Source organism: Prinia subflava, chromosome 2, assembly GCF_021018805.1.
Source record: "Prinia subflava isolate CZ2003 ecotype Zambia chromosome 2, Cam_Psub_1.2, whole genome shotgun sequence".
Classification (NCBI taxonomy): Eukaryota; Metazoa; Chordata; class Aves; order Passeriformes; family Cisticolidae; genus Prinia; species Prinia subflava.
The window spans coordinates 41,368,117-41,387,451 of record NC_086248.1 but is presented as its reverse complement, the minus strand read 5'-3'; the positions used below and the strand labels follow the sequence as shown (position 1 = coordinate 41,387,451).

The 19,335-nt window shown below is 35.0% G+C and overlaps 1 protein-coding gene across 1 annotated transcript in view; it reads left to right on the top strand.

Moving 5' to 3' along the window:
• Nucleotides 1-19,335, top strand: part of ASCC3 (activating signal cointegrator 1 complex subunit 3) — a 263,876-nt gene that overhangs the window by 197,879 nt on the left and 46,662 nt on the right. The window contains exons 31-34 of the mRNA XM_063389711.1: nt 7,619-7,756; nt 7,860-7,980; nt 11,403-11,535; nt 14,107-14,232. Coding sequence (XP_063245781.1) covers nt 7,619-7,756; nt 7,860-7,980; nt 11,403-11,535; nt 14,107-14,232 — 518 coding nt within the window. The remainder of the gene's footprint in view (nt 1-7,618; nt 7,757-7,859; nt 7,981-11,402; nt 11,536-14,106; nt 14,233-19,335) is intronic.

Below are 19,335 nucleotides of genomic sequence, written 5' to 3'. Positions count from 1 at the left end.
TTTTTTGGTGTTTTTGTTTTTGGTTTTTTGTTTTGTTTTCGTTTGTTTGTTTGTTTGTTTGGGGGTTTTTTGGGTTTTTTTGCCAACCGCTATTTTTTTAGGACAACTTAAAGACAAATTACTTTATTTTCAAAATAGTTGTAATTCTTAACTGTGAAGTATTTTGAGATATAAGAGATTTTTCATGGGTGTATACAAAGTTAGCAAGCTGTACAGCAGACCATGACATTTTTCTTTAGTTGGCCTTATTTGTAAAATATTAATTTTGGGTGACATAAGATTCCTTTGAGAAACAAGGAATCTTATGTCACTAACTAACAAAACTTAGTAAGTTTTGTTTAATGGTGTAATTGGGTTTGCTACATGATGGCTAAAAGTTTGTCTGTTTAGGTTAACTTCTCAGTAGATTTCTTAAGGCTTTTTGAAATGTTCTAAAACAATGCCATCCATAATAGCTTCTAAAGGACTGAAGTTGAGGTAGAGACAGATTCTAACAGCCATTAAAAGTGTTTTTTCTTTGTTCCTCTTTGTGATGGTATCAGAGAGATTCAGGCCTTGTGGGAAAGAGACTGGAATACAGCAGAGACCAGTACTGAATCTTTGTTAATGTGTTGTTACCAACACTAGGTCTTTGTTTATCAGCTATGCCATCTTCGTAGCTTCCTCCATCTTCTCTGCAGAGATTCTCCCTGCGGTGGTAAACCAGGCTCTTGTTTGAAGCTTGTGATATGAATGATTCTGTTCACAAACTTCCAGGCTGCTTTTCACAGTACTCTCAGATAACAGGCAAATCCACCTCCTATCATTTTTGCCGCTTGGCTCCAAATATCTAATTCAGGCAATAAATCAATCAGTTATATTTCAAATGACATGAACTTGCATGAACCTTCTGGGATCCATATTTGTATGTAAAAGTTACATGTAGAAACAGCCCTTCAACTGTTGCCACTAAAGCAAATAACAGCATGCCTGGATCCTGGAGGAATCATACAAGATGTTCTTTCCCTCAGAGGAGTCATTATCTAACAGGTGCCACTGAATAAAAGTCAAGAAGGAATTTTGTTATACAAGCATCTACTGAAATATATATATGTTATTGGGAGCTCCGTTAGGTTTTGGGAATGGTTCTTCCTGGACATTTTCCTTGAATTTTGTGTCTGCTATGCAGGTTTTGGCTCATACCCCTTACAGTATTGAGAAAATTGAAAGGTATTCAGAAACTTGAGGCAGCAGTCAATCTTCATAAAACTGGCCAGTACTTAATGAAAATTGCTGTTTCTAGTACTGCTCAGTTTTGTAGTTCTGCTGGACCTGTCGCTGCCCTACAATAGTTAAATTTGTTTCATAGATTCTATCCAACTAAGTTTCAGGCTATTTGCATGCTTTTTTGTGAAGAAATGGCCACTCAAAGACCTCATATATTACATATACTTTAGTCTGACCAAGGAAGTTTCCAATGATGTTTGAAATGCCCTACTTAGCAGGATTTGTAGCTGATGCTTTAAAGCTCACCCCTGCATTTTCCAACTGCAGATGCAGACATCCTTCAGGATTTAAGCAACACTGCTACAGTTCACCCAGAGTATAAGTGTGCAGTCTCTAGGAAAAAAAAAAAGGACTAGTTCCCTTTAGACCCTTAGAGATGTTTTTTAATTTTTTTGTAAGTTGTGTTGTCCATACACGTTCCAAAATTTATCTCTCTTACAATATGCCCCAAGACTGAGTTTATTTTTCAATAAAGAGTGAAGAAGCAGCAGCAGAAGCTGTTTTCCTTGCCATCTGCAATAATAGCAAGGATTTTTCATTAGACATTACTCTGTAAAGATTGTCCTGGTTATGCTTTTGAGGCACAGGTGCGTCATGACAGAAATGTGAATGGGCAGTGCATCCCAAAGAGGAGACTGCATCTGTAAATAGAGTGGTCCTTAATTTCTTTTTCCTGTTCTTTGATGCCAGCATGCCCATGGTAAAAGAAAATATTATGCTTACCCTCTTTTTTTGTATAATCATTAGAGGATTTTTAAATATACACTTCCTAGCTAAAATTCTAATTTGGACTTGTCAGGCAGGACTGTCATGTTCAAGCCTGTGACCCATTACTTACCTTGTTAAAAGGGACAATAGCTCATATTATCATTTTGGAAACAGACAGTGCCACCAGTTTCTGATGGTCAGCTTGGGTAAAATCAGTTATACTGTTCTACATGAGGAGCTGACTAAACAGGAACAAGTCCTTCTCTGTCAGAAATTGCATCTACATCTATGATGGCAGAATATGTTGCAATCTTTTTCCAGCATAATTTATTAGAATCAAGTTTTCAGTTTATTTATTTTTCTCTAATGTTTTTACAGCTTTTTGTTTTTAACCTAAAACAAAAGTACAAAAGTAGTATTTATGGTTTATTGTTTGAAGTTAGAATGCAGTTCTCACCAGCAGACAAGCAGGGTGTTTTCTTATTTGTTTGGTGGAGTTTCCTTAAAAAATTTATTCCCTGTCCAGATACTTGGATTTTTTTTTTTTTAATATTTACAGTGGAAGGAAGGAGAAGCAATGTACCAGTGTATATAGTTTTAACTTTACTCGCAATGGTTTTTGCGTCCTGCTTTGTGCATCGTTTGGCCATCTGCATCTTGTTAAGACTGTTCTTTGTGAAACCTCTAGAAATAACTAATATCCTTTAGCACAAACATACCTGCAGTAACATTCAAAAGCATCCATATCAGGCAATAGTTTGCTTCCATTGAATTCAAGGGCCCTTGAAGGAAGGACATTCATTGACTCCAAAAGACCCAATCAGAGCCATCCTGATTTTGCCACTTTAGACATGTGAGTGTATAAACATGTGTGCACTACTTAGGGATGAGTACATGTGTTTGTACACTGCGTGGAAATACACATAGCCATATGCATAAAAGGGAATTAAATTTTACCAATAGTTGGTTTGCATTGTTAATAAAAACAAACAAAGAAAAAAGCCCCAAATCAACCAAAACAATCCTTGAATTGAGAATAAGAATTCTTGGAAACACAAAAGATGGCTTTTCCTTCTCTAACCTTTAAATCAAACAACCTATTATCTCCATGTTAATGTTTTGAGGTAATGTTGTGCTATAAAACAGGAATAGAAAAATATGGTCTGTGTCATGAACAGGCATATTGCTGTCATTTAAATGTGTCTTTTTTGTGTTAATGTTTTGTTATATTATTATGCTTTAATGTATTATTATGTATTATTAAATATGATTAATTAATATATCTCAACTGTTTAAAACACATTTGAAAATGTTCCTTGAATAAACCTATTTGAGTTGTTTTAGGCAGCTTGTTCTGTGGGGGATCGTTCTGAAGTATAAGCCAACTCTTCATCAAAAATAATTTTGTAAGATTATTTTTTTTCTGCCTTTAAAGATCAGGCAGGTACCCAAGAATGATTTCTAAGTGTTTCAGTCATTATAGAAGTTCAGCTTCCTTCTACAAGATGTTGGTTTTATGACACAAAAGTGTGTCATAAAAATTAACATTTAGTTATAACAAGGAGATGTTTTTATTTCACTTAACATCTGTAGCAGATGTGAAATATGTAATTATTTTTGTAAAAGACTTCATAACTTTCACGATTCTTTTGTTTGGCAGATCTTTCTTCTATTGGGCATTTCAGACAATTGATAAGCATTATTCAGTGGCATATGGTCTGAGTCTGACGTGCTTTGAAAAGAGTAGAGAGTACTAATAATGAGGATTCTGTGAAAATGGGAAAACCAGCACAACAGATATGCTTTGAGAAAGTATGGGGTTTTAGCATCTTGAAACAATATATCACACTCAAAGGGACAGAATTGGGCTGCACAATCTGTTAGCTCATTCTTGTCCAATCTGGTCTCCTCCTTTCTTTTGGAGCCAGCATTGTCATCAACTTGCTGAATTATACTCTGACTGGAATGTATTTCAGGCACAGGGTAATGTATCTGCTTAAATGGAATCCTATCTTTCTACAAAAGCTTTTTAAGTATAATAAATTTAAAATATTAAAAAAAAAAGTTCTATTAGCTTAAAGCAAATGGTTCAACAGTTTACATATGTGCAGGAACAAAGAAAATTACTACTTAGTAGTTTGAGAAAAATCTGGCTTGTTTAGAAATTAGAATAGAAAATAGAAATAAAGTTTATTTTTTAGAATAAATATTTTGCAATGCTACCAGATTCCCAAATTGGTTTTCAGGAGATATTTTTCTTTGTTCATTAAAAAAAAAAAAAAAGAAGGATAGCAAAACCTTTTCAGTGTGGGCCTGATCCTGTGAGTCCAGGGAAAAAATCCCTTCCTGGCATTAAGTTCCCTGCATTGGTGTTGCACAGTGTTTTTTAATGCCAGTAAGATGTGTGTTTCCTTATATTATTTTAATATAATTTTTCTGTTCTTAAGATAAGATGTATTTCATTTATCCTCCTGTGAGTAAAACTACATTACAGTTGTTTTCAGAAAGATAAACAGTAATTGAGTCATAACAATTGAGAAATGTTAGATTTGTTTTACAGTCACAGCGCTGTGTCTGTTTCTGGTTAATGAACCTATTAATTGCGTCATTATTTCTTAATAGAAAGTTATAATATTCTTACACTGCACTGACATAAAGGAGTTACATTTTTAAATAAATTGTCATAAGAAGTTTAAGCCTTGCATTGTGCCTATGGGTAGAACAGTTGTGTTTATTAGAGTGATTTATGTGAAAGTAAGGGGTCAGCTAAAAATGGCGAGGATTCCCTGCTGCTAAGATGTCAGGATAGCAGGACATGCAGCAGCGCCCCTGCTAAGGGTTCTTTCGTTCTCCTGTGGTAAATTACGCTGCTTTGCAGGTAGGACTAACAGCACCACAGGCCGCCGCTGTCATGCCAGTCAGAGGGGAAAAAAAATAACCACCACTGATTGTAAAAGCAAGAAGAACATCTTTGAATAAATTCCCAGCCGCGTGAATTTAGGATGTTTTGTGCTGGCAACTGTGTGGCAGAAGGGTTTAGCTAAGGTTGTGTACTGGAAATAGCTCCCCGTGTAAAACCTCTTGTGCTGAAGGAGCAGTCTAATCACTATAGACTAATCCCAATCAGCTAATTTGATCCCTGTACTGTTCTAGAGAAAAAGGAGGTTTAGATTCATTATTTTCCCAATATCACATTCTTTTGATGTGAATAATGAAATAAATGTCTTTGGAATTGGCTCGTTCCCTTACATTAAAGACATAACTATCATAAGGTGCTGATTCTTGGTGGGGAGAAGAAAAATTAGTTTAGCAATGTAGTATCTTCTGTCAATTCTTGAATGCAGAAACTGTCTAAAATCTAAATGCTTTTTTTTGGTTTTGGCATATTTATCAATTTTGGTTTCTACTTTCTTCATCTTAATTTCATGTTAAATATATACATATACTTATTATTTTGCGAAGTGTATTCATAGGCATAAGGAGCCTATACAGTACTAGTACTAATTAATAAACCTGTAGCAAAAAAATCATTAATAGGTTTGACAATATTTTTTAGTATTGTATATTGATTGTCATAACTGTAGAGAAAACAGTATATGTATTCCCATTTTATCCAGACATTTTTTAGTCTTAGAAGAAAAACTCTTTAATATGGGTCATAATTCATGTTGTCTACACTGAAGTCATGTGTCTACATGTTGACTAGAGAAATCAAAGGTTTGCTGATTGTATCTAGAAAGATAAACTTTATCCTTTAACATATCCTCCTTTCATTCATCTCTTTACTCTCTTCGACTTATCTACCCCTCCTCTTGCTTCCCTTTCCTAAATGGACTTATCTCCTCTTCACTTCTCAATTCATTGGGTTTGTTTTTTTCTTTCCGCTCCCTTTCTTTTCAGTGTTTTATGGACCCTTTCACTGTTGCCTTCTGTAAGCACCTTTTCCTTTTATATGTGCTAGATCCATTTATACAACAAACCTTCCATGTGTAATAGTACAGGACACTCTCAGGAACATCCAGGCAACTGCATTGTGAGGGGAAATAAAGTTTAGGAGCTTCCATTGACAGATGAAATTGATTGATCTGTCAAAGGTTGAACAATTCCTTGTTTTAAGTAAGTTTCTCTGTTACTGCCATCAGTTGTAGTTCTGTTAGTCAAGATTACTTCAACAATTAGACTTTTAAAATGCTTTGCAATTTACTCTTCCTGAAAAAATGGATTGATTTAAAAATCTATGTATGTTTATTTGTTTGTTTTAAATTCCTTAACACAGACTGTTGTAGTCTCTGGATTTTTTTAGTACCTTTAAAGATTCCTTCTATAAGAGTAGCAACACGTTACTTTAGTTTAGATATGTGAATCATTTTATTCACTTTGAGGTCTGAGAATTATAAAACACAGGAAATATTTAGAGAGGTTACGATCTTGAATGTCAGAAGTGAAACACTTCAGAGTCCTAAACAGAAATGAAGATATCACTGTAGTCGGGCAGCTATCATATCTCAGTACTTTGGAGAACTCTGTCTGAAATGAGACTGAACATTATGTCCAAATTATTCAGTTACCCTGACTAATTTGTTCTGCCCCACTATTTTTTCTCTAACTGCCCTACTATTTTTTCCTTGGCTATACCTCCCATGACCATGAATGATTCTGCCCTAAATATGCAATATCATCATGCCACTGCTGGTGGCACCAGGAAACCATTAATAAGAGCATAAATTTTAAAGTTCCTGACTATAATTATATTAAAATCACCTAAAATAATAAATGACCTTAGAAATAAAACAATAAAAGTAATTTTGAAGGGTAGAATCACTTAACAAGAAAGTTTTGTTCCTTATTATTAAGATAATTTTCACTGAGGTCATCTACAAAAATAAGATTATTATCAAATTTATGACTTGAAAATGTAGGCAAGAAAGACAGTTAAAATCATAGTAGTGAAAATGATTCCAAGTGTCATTGACATCAGATTTGAAGGAATTAGTAACAAAAATAGCTTTTTATCTGGACTTCTCAAAGTTTTAAATGAACACACTTAATAGATGTTGGATGTCATTACAGAATTTGAGTCTATAAATTACAAACTCACACTCCAAAGAATTTTTTCAAATTAATTTGCATTTCAGCATGTGAATAGGAAGCTTTCTTGATGAATAATAATTACAAAATTATCAAACTGAGGAACAGTCGATCTGTTCAAAGGCATTAGAGAGAGCTAAATTTATTTTTCATGACTGTTATTATGTTGCTGGTTGCAGGGATTTGCTATGTTTTTATACTAGGTCTAACCCCTTTGATACTAGGGATTGCATTAAACAAACACAGAACAGAATGCACAGTATTTGCCAGATCTGTCAAGCTATTTTCTGCATTTTCATTTCCTTGTCTGTGTTACTTAGCATGTCAATAAAGTCATGTGCATTTTGTATTCCACCCCCATTGTTAATATAGTATTTTTTGTCAGACAAAACCGGTCTTTTCAGAGACTGAAGAAGGCTCTGTTTTCCTGCTTGTATACACAGCATTGAGCAAACTATCATTGCTACAAAAACAAAAAAATAAAGATAAGAAACCTAAAAGTTTAAATTTTCTTAATAATCTGTTTTAAAGCAAGCAATTGTTCTTTCTGTTACAGATGAATGACATTATAGTCACAGTTAGAGATTCAAATCTGAAGCTGACACTTGCTTTTGGAATAGGCATGCACCATGCAGGTCTGCATGAAAGGGACAGGAAAACTGTGGAAGAGTTGTTCGTGAACTGCAAAATCCAGGTACATGTGTCCCTTTTGAATCCTGCTGTAATGAGTTTTACATGGAATTTTAAAAGTTGGCTTTTTGTTACATATACCTCATTAATCTTTCTTTTTGTCTTAGGTTCTTATTGCCACAAGCACATTAGCTTGGGGTGTAAATTTTCCAGCTCATTTAGTAATTGTTAAAGGAACGGAATACTACGATGGAAAAACAAGGCGTTACGTGGATTATCCCATTACAGGTACTCACATAAATTATGGAAATGTTCATATGCTGAAATGAATTTCAAGCGTATGCAAATGACCTGAATTATTTAGTAACTGAATTTGGATAAAGACTAGGAGAGAATGAGGTAAGGGTTTTTTCTTTGTTTAATGCAAGTTGTAAGAGTACTCTTAAGATTTTATGCGATAATAAAAATATTTCTGTTTCGCAAATCTTTTTTCATTGCCAAATTCCTTTAATGTGTGTCACCCAAAATAAACATTAAACAAGCAAAGGGACAATATAAAGCCATATCTAGTTAATTGTATAAAAGGAACTTTGCAAGCATGCAAATTTTTTTTTTCATTTCTTAAACCTTTTCTGAATAGAAACAAATTTTTAACAGTAAACTTAGATGTGGTTTGAAATGCAACAGTTGAATCACACACATAATAGAAAATAAAATGTGTACATATTCACTTGGTAGTAAACGAGAAACCTTAACTGGCCTGATATCTTCACTGGTATAAAGGATACTTCAGAAATAAGCAGCTAAATTAAATATTTGAATTTCTGGCTTGATACAGACTTTCGATGCTTTCTGGCTCCGGTAAACTCCAGTTTTCATAAACTGTTCTGCAGGGTTTTCAATGAGTTGAAGAAAGTGAACCATGGAAGAACTTTTTTCAGAGTTCAGGCAGGGAGAATATTTGTGTGGATGGTACTAAGTTTGAAGAATGAGGACAAGCTAAATTTATTCCAGGCTTCCTGTTCTGTTTTCCCTTTCTCTTTTCAGAAGAGAAAGTTTGTTATTAAATGTTCCTATACTGTGCTAGCAATGTGTACACCTAAGGACAGTCTAAATGTTATTTGTTAGGTAAATACAGAGCTTGCATCTTTTTAGCCATGCGCTGTCTTTTCAGCAAGAGAAGTTTAGTAATGTAAGAAAAAGCTCAGACTGAAAATACTACAGGGGTTACTTCTTCAAGTAACCCATCATAGGGCTTAATTTAGTGGTTAGTGCTCTGCAGGAAACTTGGGATCAATTTCCAGACCAACTCTCTTGTTCAAAGATTCTGGTCTGACCTGGGATCTTAGCCATGCACGCTTATATTTTGTGACAGATTTTGGCTGATGTAAACTCAGTGAAAGCAGTCTCTGCAGCGAAGTCGTATCGCGCTCGTGCCGACTGGAAGAATGCTGTTGATTATCTTTATTACTGAATGGGGAAAAGTGGCAAGGAAAGAAATCCATGGAAGTTTCAAATTTTATGTTGAATCCATGCCACTGTCAGAAATTAGTAATAGAGAAAATAATATATTTAAAAGAAATCAGAGTCTCAATAAACAGTGCAGACTTACTATGCTGTTTGAGAAATCTGTTGTACAATTTTGCACAAAGGCTTTAGGGAATACTGATACTTTCACTCTTTATTGTCTTTTTTAATTCAGGTAACTTCAACACTGGGTATTGTTCAAGTCCTGAGTTTTCTGTAAGACTTGGGGCAGGGGAAGGGGTGGATGGAATACCACCATCTGTGATGGAAGCATTCAGATTTTGTTGTCTGCACTGCAACAGAAAATGCAGATTCCTTATTTTATGAAGAAACATGTGGTGTGGTTTCCCTAAAGCATTTTTATTTTTAACTTTCTAGAGAATATTTATGCATCTGGAACTTCTGTGGATAGGTAGTACAGTTTTGCTGCAGCAATAAAACAAAAATGTAATTAATTTCTTTCTGGAATACTTCCAAAAGTTTCACAATACTGTCTTTAATGCTGCCCTCAAGTTATGCCTTCAATGTTCCTTCGTGGTATTACTTGGCTTCTTCCTACTGAAGTTACCTTTCTGTGTCAGGAATGCATTTGGCTCCAAGGAAGCAGCTGAGGGCAGAATGAATCACTCTGGAGTGTTCCACAATTTCAAAATAAGCAAGAGTGCTTCTTTGAGTGAAGTCAGAGGTTTTGGGGAGGACTTTTTCTCAGTTAACAGTCATTTATTTAGACAGTTGGATCATTTTAAATATTTCAGGAGTTTAGTCCAGTGATTAGGAGCAGTCAAGCAACATATAGTCAGTAAAGAAAATATTGAGTTTGGATAATTGCATAGGGGATATTGGCAAAAATAATTTCCTGACACTTTTTGGTAAATCCATTTCCTATATGGTATGATGCACAATTTAATTCACCACATAGAATAGCAAGGAGTTGTTTCATCACCCTCCTGTGCACATACCTATTCAGAAGCAGCAGATTTAAACTAGTTTTCATTTTACATCTTAGTGTCACTCCTAAACTAACAAAAGGAATAAACTGATATAAAAACATTGCTTTCTATACACAAGTCAGTACACAAGTGAAAATGTGTTACTAAAAACTCACAAGTGGACTGTCTGTTTCTCCTGTTATGGTCAGTTGCTGTATCCCATTCTTTACTTTCTGGATTTTCCTTCCTCAACAGAGCTTTGGGCCAAAAGCTTGCTGATTCTTAACTCAAATAAATCTCTTCAAAATGCCAGGTGCTTCAGGCCACATACTGGGCAGGTGTGATAGAGCTCATACAGAATACACAAAACATTAAAACTTTTATAATAAAGATATAAAACTTATGAGTTGCTTTCCATTGTTTCTTCTACGTTAAACAGCAGTTAGAGGTACGAGAAAGGATTCAGAGCTCTGGTGAATGAGACACAAAACAACCTATGCAGATGCACTTCTCAGATGAAAACACAAATAGATTATAAGCATGCTTATCCTTGGGGACAGGTAGCAAGTTGAGCATGTTTTGCATAAAGTAGTATTTTCAATGTTTATAGAAGTCATTCATTAGTATTTACAAATAATGGTGTGCAAGTAGCGTGACTGAACCAGCTTTTAAATCTGTATATTTTGATGTAGGGACAGCATACAATGTGAAATCATCTCTGCTCCAGTGCTAACATCTAATATAACATATTTGAGTGGTAAATATCATAGTGCTCAGTAATTAGAAATTGCTTATATCAGTTTACCTTTAAAATACGCAAACCCTAGGAAATCGTATCTAGCAGAAAAGTCTACATGAGGAACTTGTGTACGTGGGAAGTATTTGAAAATTAGGGAGTGATAGACAACTGTCATCGTAGCCTTAGTTCTCTTATTCATCATCTTTAATTGCATGGGATAAAATGAGGATGGTTGTGGAATGGAAGGAGAATAAAGGCAATTTATATTAGATATAAGCCTAGATTCTATTGCAGTGGGGTAGTCTTTTAAGTATACAAGAAGATTGTCTCTGCAGAAAGAAGTTCATCATCACTTTTATCTGAGATGGAGAAGGAACTTAGAAGTGTCAAAACCAATAGGGCATACAAGGCCAATGTAATGCAAAAAACCTGTATTGTACGTGATGCAGATATAAATACTTTTATTTATACATCCAAACAAATATTTGGTTTATACATTATTGTCTCTTTGGCAGATGTGCTTCAGATGATGGGGCGTGCTGGCAGACCACAGTTCGATGACCAAGGAAAAGCTGTCATTCTAGTTCACGATATTAAGAAAGACTTCTACAAAAAATTCCTTTATGAACCTTTCCCAGTGGAATCAAGGTAAAGCAATCAGAAAAGCTGATCAAACTATAAACAATACTATAAATGAGGGATAGAGGAAGGGGAAACAAAATTCCTCTGCAGAGTAAGTCCTAAATACTGGGGTCAAGAGGAAGACAATTTAAAAAAAGAAATTACCCATCTTTATGTAGAAAAATCTTTTCTTCCATGAGTTTTGAAGCACTGCTGAGCTCGTCAGTCCATTCCCAAATAATACCACAAATTCTTCTCCATTTTTGAGTGTTGTCTCAGACATGTGAAAGCACTAACTGTTCTTCAAGAGCAGTGTTTAGAACAACTATCCATGATCCTCCGAAGCTTCTTTGAACTTCTGTCACGAGTTACTGACAGAAAAAAAAAGGCGAATTTCTAGCACTTTTTACCTAGAATATTTGTATCATAATAGATATCACATTTGTGAAAATCTCAAAAGTTCAAAAAGTTCAAGTTTACATGGTGTAATGTCTTACTAATACAATTTTAACATGTCTTTCCCTGTAAAATGGTAAGATTTTTGAGAGAAGTGTAGAAACAGCACCATTTTGCAGCCTTTTGGAACCTAGTTGATGCAAAATTTGCTGGCCAGCATACTGTAATTTGTGCCTTGGTTTTGATATGTTTAATATATTTAATTATTCAATGAGAAGCCAAACTAGTTACATTGGTTTCCTGTAGAGGAATGTTTCATAGAGCAATGCTCAGACATCTAATACAGCATGAACATTGCTGAAAGCTTTTCTCAGTGGTGAAGAATTCACGGTATTGTTCTCCTAAGGAAACTTTATCCCTCAACATAAGTGATAATGGGACCTCTATCTGCTCAGGAAACTTGTTGGAGTTTGAGAGTGCAATCCACCTTTGTAGTTGAAATGGGCTGGTGTATTTGAAAGTTAATTTCTGTGGTGCACAGACAGACATACAATTTTTGCAAACAATGAATGTGTTCATTTCCTTAGGAAACCACACTTTTTTTTAAATAGCTATTGCACTTAGCACAAAAGTCTAGGAGTTGAACTTCCTCAAAACTATAGCTAATAAGTGAAGAGTGGTATGATTAAAATGTTGATATATCCAGACTGCATGGCATTAGCATAAACTAAGAAATATCTGTATTCCCTGGGGAGTGGTGTTTCTAAAGAAAAAAAATCATATTATCAATATAAAAGTTGTAATCACACCTTTGTTCATGTTTGGGAGACTAAAAATATTCTATGTTACTAGTAGCTCCATTGGTGTGTTTATATTTACTTTGTAGTTCTGATATATTCTATCTGTTATAAAAAAAGAAAATTTGGTAAATTTGAAGATGAAGAGTTGCATATTAATGACAGTCTTGTTAAATTCTCTATAGGTCGTGAACCACGTTACTTAGGTTTGTCTTGGTCTCTTTTGTGATCAAGTATTTCATATCTTCAAAGAGATACTGGTTGGGGTTTGGGGGGGGTTGGTTAGTTTTGGAATGCTTCTCCATATGTTTCACCAAAGAGCAGATTTATCAGTTTTGTGTAGTATTTCCAATTTTTAAAAGTAAACTTCACATTGTTTTAATTAGTTTTTTTCTAATGTTTTTCATTGTTTACGTATTAGCTGTAAGACTTGAGTACTCATAACAGTCCTTGTGCTCTCACTGATCATGGGCCTGAAACATAGCACATTAGAAACAAAAGAAAATGCAGAATTCCCTTATTGTGGAATAGCTATTGTATAGTCTGTCCAGTTTCTGTTGGACAACCCATGTAGAATGTCTGCAGTTCTGACCCTTAGAAGCGTGCAGTCACCAGTACAGAGCAGTAAAACAGCTACTTATGCCAGATTATTCTTTACTTTTAGCAACAGGAAAAGAACTTTGGGAGAAGAAAAAGGATATAATACAAGAAAAATTAGGTTGAACCTTAAGGATATTTGCTATTCTCTGAACTCTAGCCAGGCATGATCTCATTAAATACCCTAATGGATGTCTTTGTTCTGTTTAATGACTGAGTATTTTATTTTTTAAGAATCATTTTAAGCTGCTTTTATTATTCTGAGTTTAGATCTTTCTGGGTAAAAGTAGCTGCTCTTCTTTTCTTTCTTTTTTTGGGTTTTGTTTTGGTTTTTTTTTACATTGGATGAAGATGAGGCAAAATCTGGGGGAAGCAGTTTTGATGTAGTTTTAATAGCCCTGAAGTATTTGTCAAGTATTAGCTAAGCTATTGCCACTGTTTCATTTCCTGTTTGTCTTTCCATATGATTCTCTATTGGATTAAATCAACATGATCATATGGTCAACATACAACATTCAGAAGTTACCACTGAGTAGCTCCATCTGAATATGTTCCATGAATGACTTAAACTTGTGCATTCTTGGTCCAATCAAAAAATAATTTGAGCTTCATTCCACTATCATGTAAGAAGATGACTGACCTTGCAATTACATTCCCCCTTCTTCCCCTTTTCTCTTTTACTAGAAGATAAATATATGATATTTTCAGGTTAAAAGTAATAAACCATTTAATGGACAACTCTAAAAAATATATTACCTGTCTATGTGATTATAGAGTCAGCTAAATCCTTTTGTTTCCTGTTCTTCAGCTTGCTAGAGGTGCTGGCTGACCACTTGAATGCTGAAATTGCTGCTGGAACTATTACATCTAAGCAGGATGCAATGGATTATATCACCTGGACTTACTTCTTCCGTCGACTTATAATGAACCCAACGTGAGTAGAAAATATAAATTCAATTTAATCTCAAGGTAACGTGAGGTTAGAGTTGATCCAAAGGTGATCTGTCTGCCGTTGGAGCCTGGAATACTTAGCAGTCTCCAGTGTAGGAGCATTGCTGGCCCACATGTGGATTAAAACTTGTGTGCCCATATTTTTTACAATTTTTTTCTCTAAATGGAAATGCATTTTTTGGCAGATAACTTTACAACTGAGTTACAGCAATAAAATAACCTTATTGAGAGGGTTACATCAGCATCCCTAAAATAAAATTCCAGATTATCACATGCCTTCAGATGTTGTATTTATAATGCAGTACTTTTTTTTTAGCTACCACATTGATACTTTCTGCCCATTTTGTTTGGAAAATTTAAGACTTGGACTTTCCTAGTAAATGAGAGAATAACTATCAGCTGTTTCTCTGTGATAACGTTTGCTTTCATTAGGGTATCCTGGTGAAACCATGTGTGCAATATTTTCAATGATTGCTATCATCCTGCCTAGCTCCAGCTGGCATGCAGATCATTCTGAGCTGTTCCACCACAATAGCCTGCCTTTGCCACAGCACTGCTTTGGGTAAATCGGATGTTACCTGTCCTGTGATCACTCACCCACTACAATAACGTGGCAAATAAAGAATTAACTGTTTAGATCACTAAGTATTTTTTTATCTACTCCAGCATGTTGTATTTCTGAAATCATCTTAATGTCCATAGCATTTGCCCAGATTTTCTGCCAGGTACTTTATGGGCAAGTGCTGCTGGGAGCCTGCCAGTGACAAAATAACTTCCTTTAATTCTTTTTAAGTCTTTATTAATTTTTAATTCTGCATCTAGTCCTATGCTGAGAAGCTCCCACACAACAGACAGAATTTCCATCCAGTCTTCTTGGGAAATAAAAGATGCAGAGCATTAGAACTGTAAACTAAAGAAAGCATTTTCGATTTTCTCACTTCATAATTAACACAATGCATACTGTTCTAGGGACAGTATTTCTCCTCTGAGAGTTAAATTACGATTTTTTAAATGTTAGATTTTATATCTTTTTATTACAAAGTACTGTTACTTTTTAAAGTCTTGCTCTTGGATTGCTTTGGTAAACTGCTGCAGCTGATTTGGTTTAGGTAAGCTTTGATCATGTATCTGTGTGGTAGGTACTTTTTTTAACACACAACATATAAGCCAAAGGTAAGTGTAGAATGTAGAAATATTGTTTGATTTAAGAGACAAACTTTTCACAATATAAAAGATTTCCACTTGAGTATGAGGTTGGCATGTTCACTGCTGGTCCTTTTTTCTTTATTGTCATGGACAGTTAAATCTGAAGTTGTCACAATTTCAACTTCAAATTAAAAGTTCTGCTATTCTGAGGTGGGAAGATAGTTGGGGGTGGGGAAGAAGAAAAAAAAAAAAGCACTTCATAATGAGATGTAGAGTCTTCGTAGTGAGAAGCAAGATCTTGACTAGTCATGCCCATAATGGCAGGCTAGGAAGGAATAATGAAGTTTCTAGTGAAAGTAGAGTCTTGCATTGGAACACCACACACACAGGTTGGAACAAGTTGACAAGTTGAGCTCTTTATCCACATGGGTACCCAGCATTCCTTCTGTATTTACTCATGCAGGGAGAAAAATTAAGGACATTATTTACTCTGTCAAAGGGTTTGTCAAATCATTTCTAGATGCACAAATGTAAGGGTTGTGCATGCATTCCATTCTTTGACATGATAACAGTATCAAGTTTCATCCAAAGTTACTAAACTTAGCAAGTAGTTTGCCTGGACCTACTATCTGTGGTATTTTCAGACCTCGTGAAAGCCAAGCAAGCAGTTCCAGCATGGTCAGTGTTTGAATGAGAAACATCCAAGGAAAACAAGAGTTGTGCAAACAGAAGTCAGTGATTGCTGAGATAACTATCAATAAGTTGCATTATGGTAATGGAGTTTACTGTGCCATAAAAGAGCACATGAAATTATTGATATTATCAAACAAAAACTATCTGTAGCCCTTAAAAATCCAAAGATTTTGGGGTTTGGGTTTTTGTTTCGTTTGGTTTTTTTTTTTCAAAAGGCTAGGAGCACAATTGCTGATTTTTAGTTTAGATGGTTAAGCAATACCCATTCCCTGTCACTTGACAGAAGTGTTCTTTATCATGTCCTGCCCCAAAGCAGTTTTGTTAACTTCCTCTCCACTGTGAAATGAGAACTGTTTTCCAGACAGCAGGTGATTGTACCTTAGGGGTGAATAAGTAATTCCCATATGCATGATTAGTAAATTGCCTTGGGATTCAGTGGCATAAAAGTCATTGCATGTGATGCTGTAAATCCCCAAAATAATGGGCTTAGATAATATGTAGAAGATTTATATTCTTGTTTATTGCCAGTTTTAGCTACTTGTATATTAAAGCTGCTTAAATGTAGGATCATCCTATTCCAATCCAGTCCATCATAAAATGCCTTACTGAATGCCTACAATTTGTACTATTGAAGTAATGGTAATCGACCTTTGTTGTGAGATAGAGATCCAAGTATGGTTTTTTTTCTAAGTATCCAGGTTTCTTCTAAACATGAAGTCATTGTGCAAGTTTTCCTGGCAAACTTTTGAGATAATTTGTTACTTGTGATGATGGTTGTTTTAATGGTGTGGAAGTAAAATACTCCTTTGCATCAAACCATTTTAATTTTCTTTTTCAATGGACCCCTGCTTCTCAAACTCTATGGAATGGGTTTTAACTGTCTAGATAAGAGGTGTAATTGAGCTGTTGCTTTGGGGAAGGAGAGTAGCTGAGTGCTGGTTTTGTTCAGATCCATGACAAAGAGTCACGCTCATCCTGTTCCAGACATGACACGTGAATGACAGGGGTGGTCCAAATGAAATGTTTATCAAAGTGTTTCAGTCTCCATATCCAGAGTTTCTTCCCTGTTCCTCCCTTCCCTCAAAACAGTTAATCCTAAATGCAGAGCTTTCCAAATTTGCTCATTAAGTCACAGTTTCTGAACTACTTCAGTCAAGTAGTACAACATGTACTCCTTTCCATGTAGAGCTGTAGTCATTCTGTTCTTTACTTATTCAAGGTCATATCACACAGATCAGTACAGATCAGCAAAGGGCTCTGTTCTTTGCAAGGGGCTGCTTTGACAGGCTCATCTATCTCCATTCCTTCACTGAAATGCCTTGGTTATTTATTTTTTTATCCTTGTAGAAGATTATAATTGCGACTTTCTGTAAAAGAGAAATGGCTATGAGAAACATTTTCTGTAAATCATGTTCTGATATTTTCCAGATACATGTGCAGTAAAAGAGAAATAGAAATTTACAACATATGTAAAGTTAAGCAGAATCAGCTTTCATTCGGAAAGTTAAATTTTTAGATATCCTGAGATCACACATCACATCACTATTAAAATGTGCATGGCTATTTATGTATTTATATGAGTGTGCATCTGTGTACATGTGCACACTTACAAAAGCAGTTATCTATGTAAATTCCTTGTGAAAACCTGAAAAAATTCATTCCAATTAGTAGTAGTAGTAGTAGTAGTAGTATTAAGGGGTTTTTTTTTCACTTGATATCAGTTTTGCAAAGGTTTTTTGAGTGAATGAATAAAACGGCATTAATTATAATCTCAGACTGATGATGCCCTTATCATACATTTGTGTTTTACTTTAAATTTCATTTTCTCATTATGATCATCTGAGTTTGTGAATAAAACATACGAATACAAATTATGGTTAGATACTGGTCCAATATATTTTCTGCTATTATGATGATGGTAATGTCATGGTAGAAGCCAGTCAGAATGAAATACCTGTGTATTTTGGTGACAAAATCACAATTATTCAGAATTTTAGGATTAATTTGGAATTGTGTCAGAAGGGGGATTACTGAAGAAAGTTAAGTTAGCTAAGATTAAGAGATAAAATGGAAAATTTTGATGGTAGCTAAACTAACAGAAGCTAGAATGTATAAGTATATTGCACTGCAGTGATTACTAATATCTGCTGGTAAACAGGTATTTCACAAAGGACCTCACAAAAGGATTCTTCCTTTTACAATGACATTTAGACCTATATGCATCTACAGATGCATATGCATGTGTATATATTTAATAAATGTCAACTCTGAGCATTATTATGAATTTCATAACCAGAGTTTGTTCTTTGGAATTATGAGGATCACAGTGATGTGAAAAGTACAGGAATAGAGTTCACAATATAGTTTTACCAATTATTCAGACAAATAAAAATTTGCTGAGTCTGTCAGAGAGGGAAGCCCCTGGTTGCTGAGTATTTGAACAGTTTCCTGCTTCCCAGTGTGCTGCAATCTTAGGTGAGAATGCAAAGCTGAAGACTCTGCATCTCCCCATCCAGAAAGAAATTTCACATAATTGTCTTCTTGCTCTTGGATATGATTTACCCGTACAAATTATCTGTTGGAATGTATGATAGGAAAAAGAAAAATCTTACCAATATGTGAGTAGATTTATGTGTGCCTATTACCTTTCATTTCTCATGAATGCATCTTGGCAGATAAACTGTCTTGCAAATGTTATAATCAGAAGCATTGATGTGGGGATAAATACTTTGCTGATGTCAGAGAAATTGAACTTGGTTTTGTTCTTCTTAAGTGACCACAATGTACAGTATACTAAAAGCTGATTAGAGATGGCACTGTATCTGTTTGCCTACCTGGCATATGTGAATATATGGATGCAAGAAAACATGACAGAGGTAAAACACAGGGTGACATTACTGCCTGCAGCATTTGTGCACTCTGTAATGCCTTTTTGCAAGCCAGTCACGGACTCCAGAGTTAGTCAGTAATGCTTAACAACAGAAGTGAGTTGGTACTTCGGGTCATATCTCTCTCTGGCTAGGAAGGTTCATCAGTTGTGCCATATACTCTGTACCATTTCCATGGTGCTGTTTGAAGATGGCAGCTGCTGAAGCTGATGGAAGTAAATATAAATGATGACTGCAGTAAAAGGACATAGAGAAAATTACTATCTATGCTCCCCCATACTTGTTCATAACAAAATTCTACTTTCAGAACTGTAAAATCTCAGCACACTTTCTTGTTATCAAGTGAATGTTGTGGATTT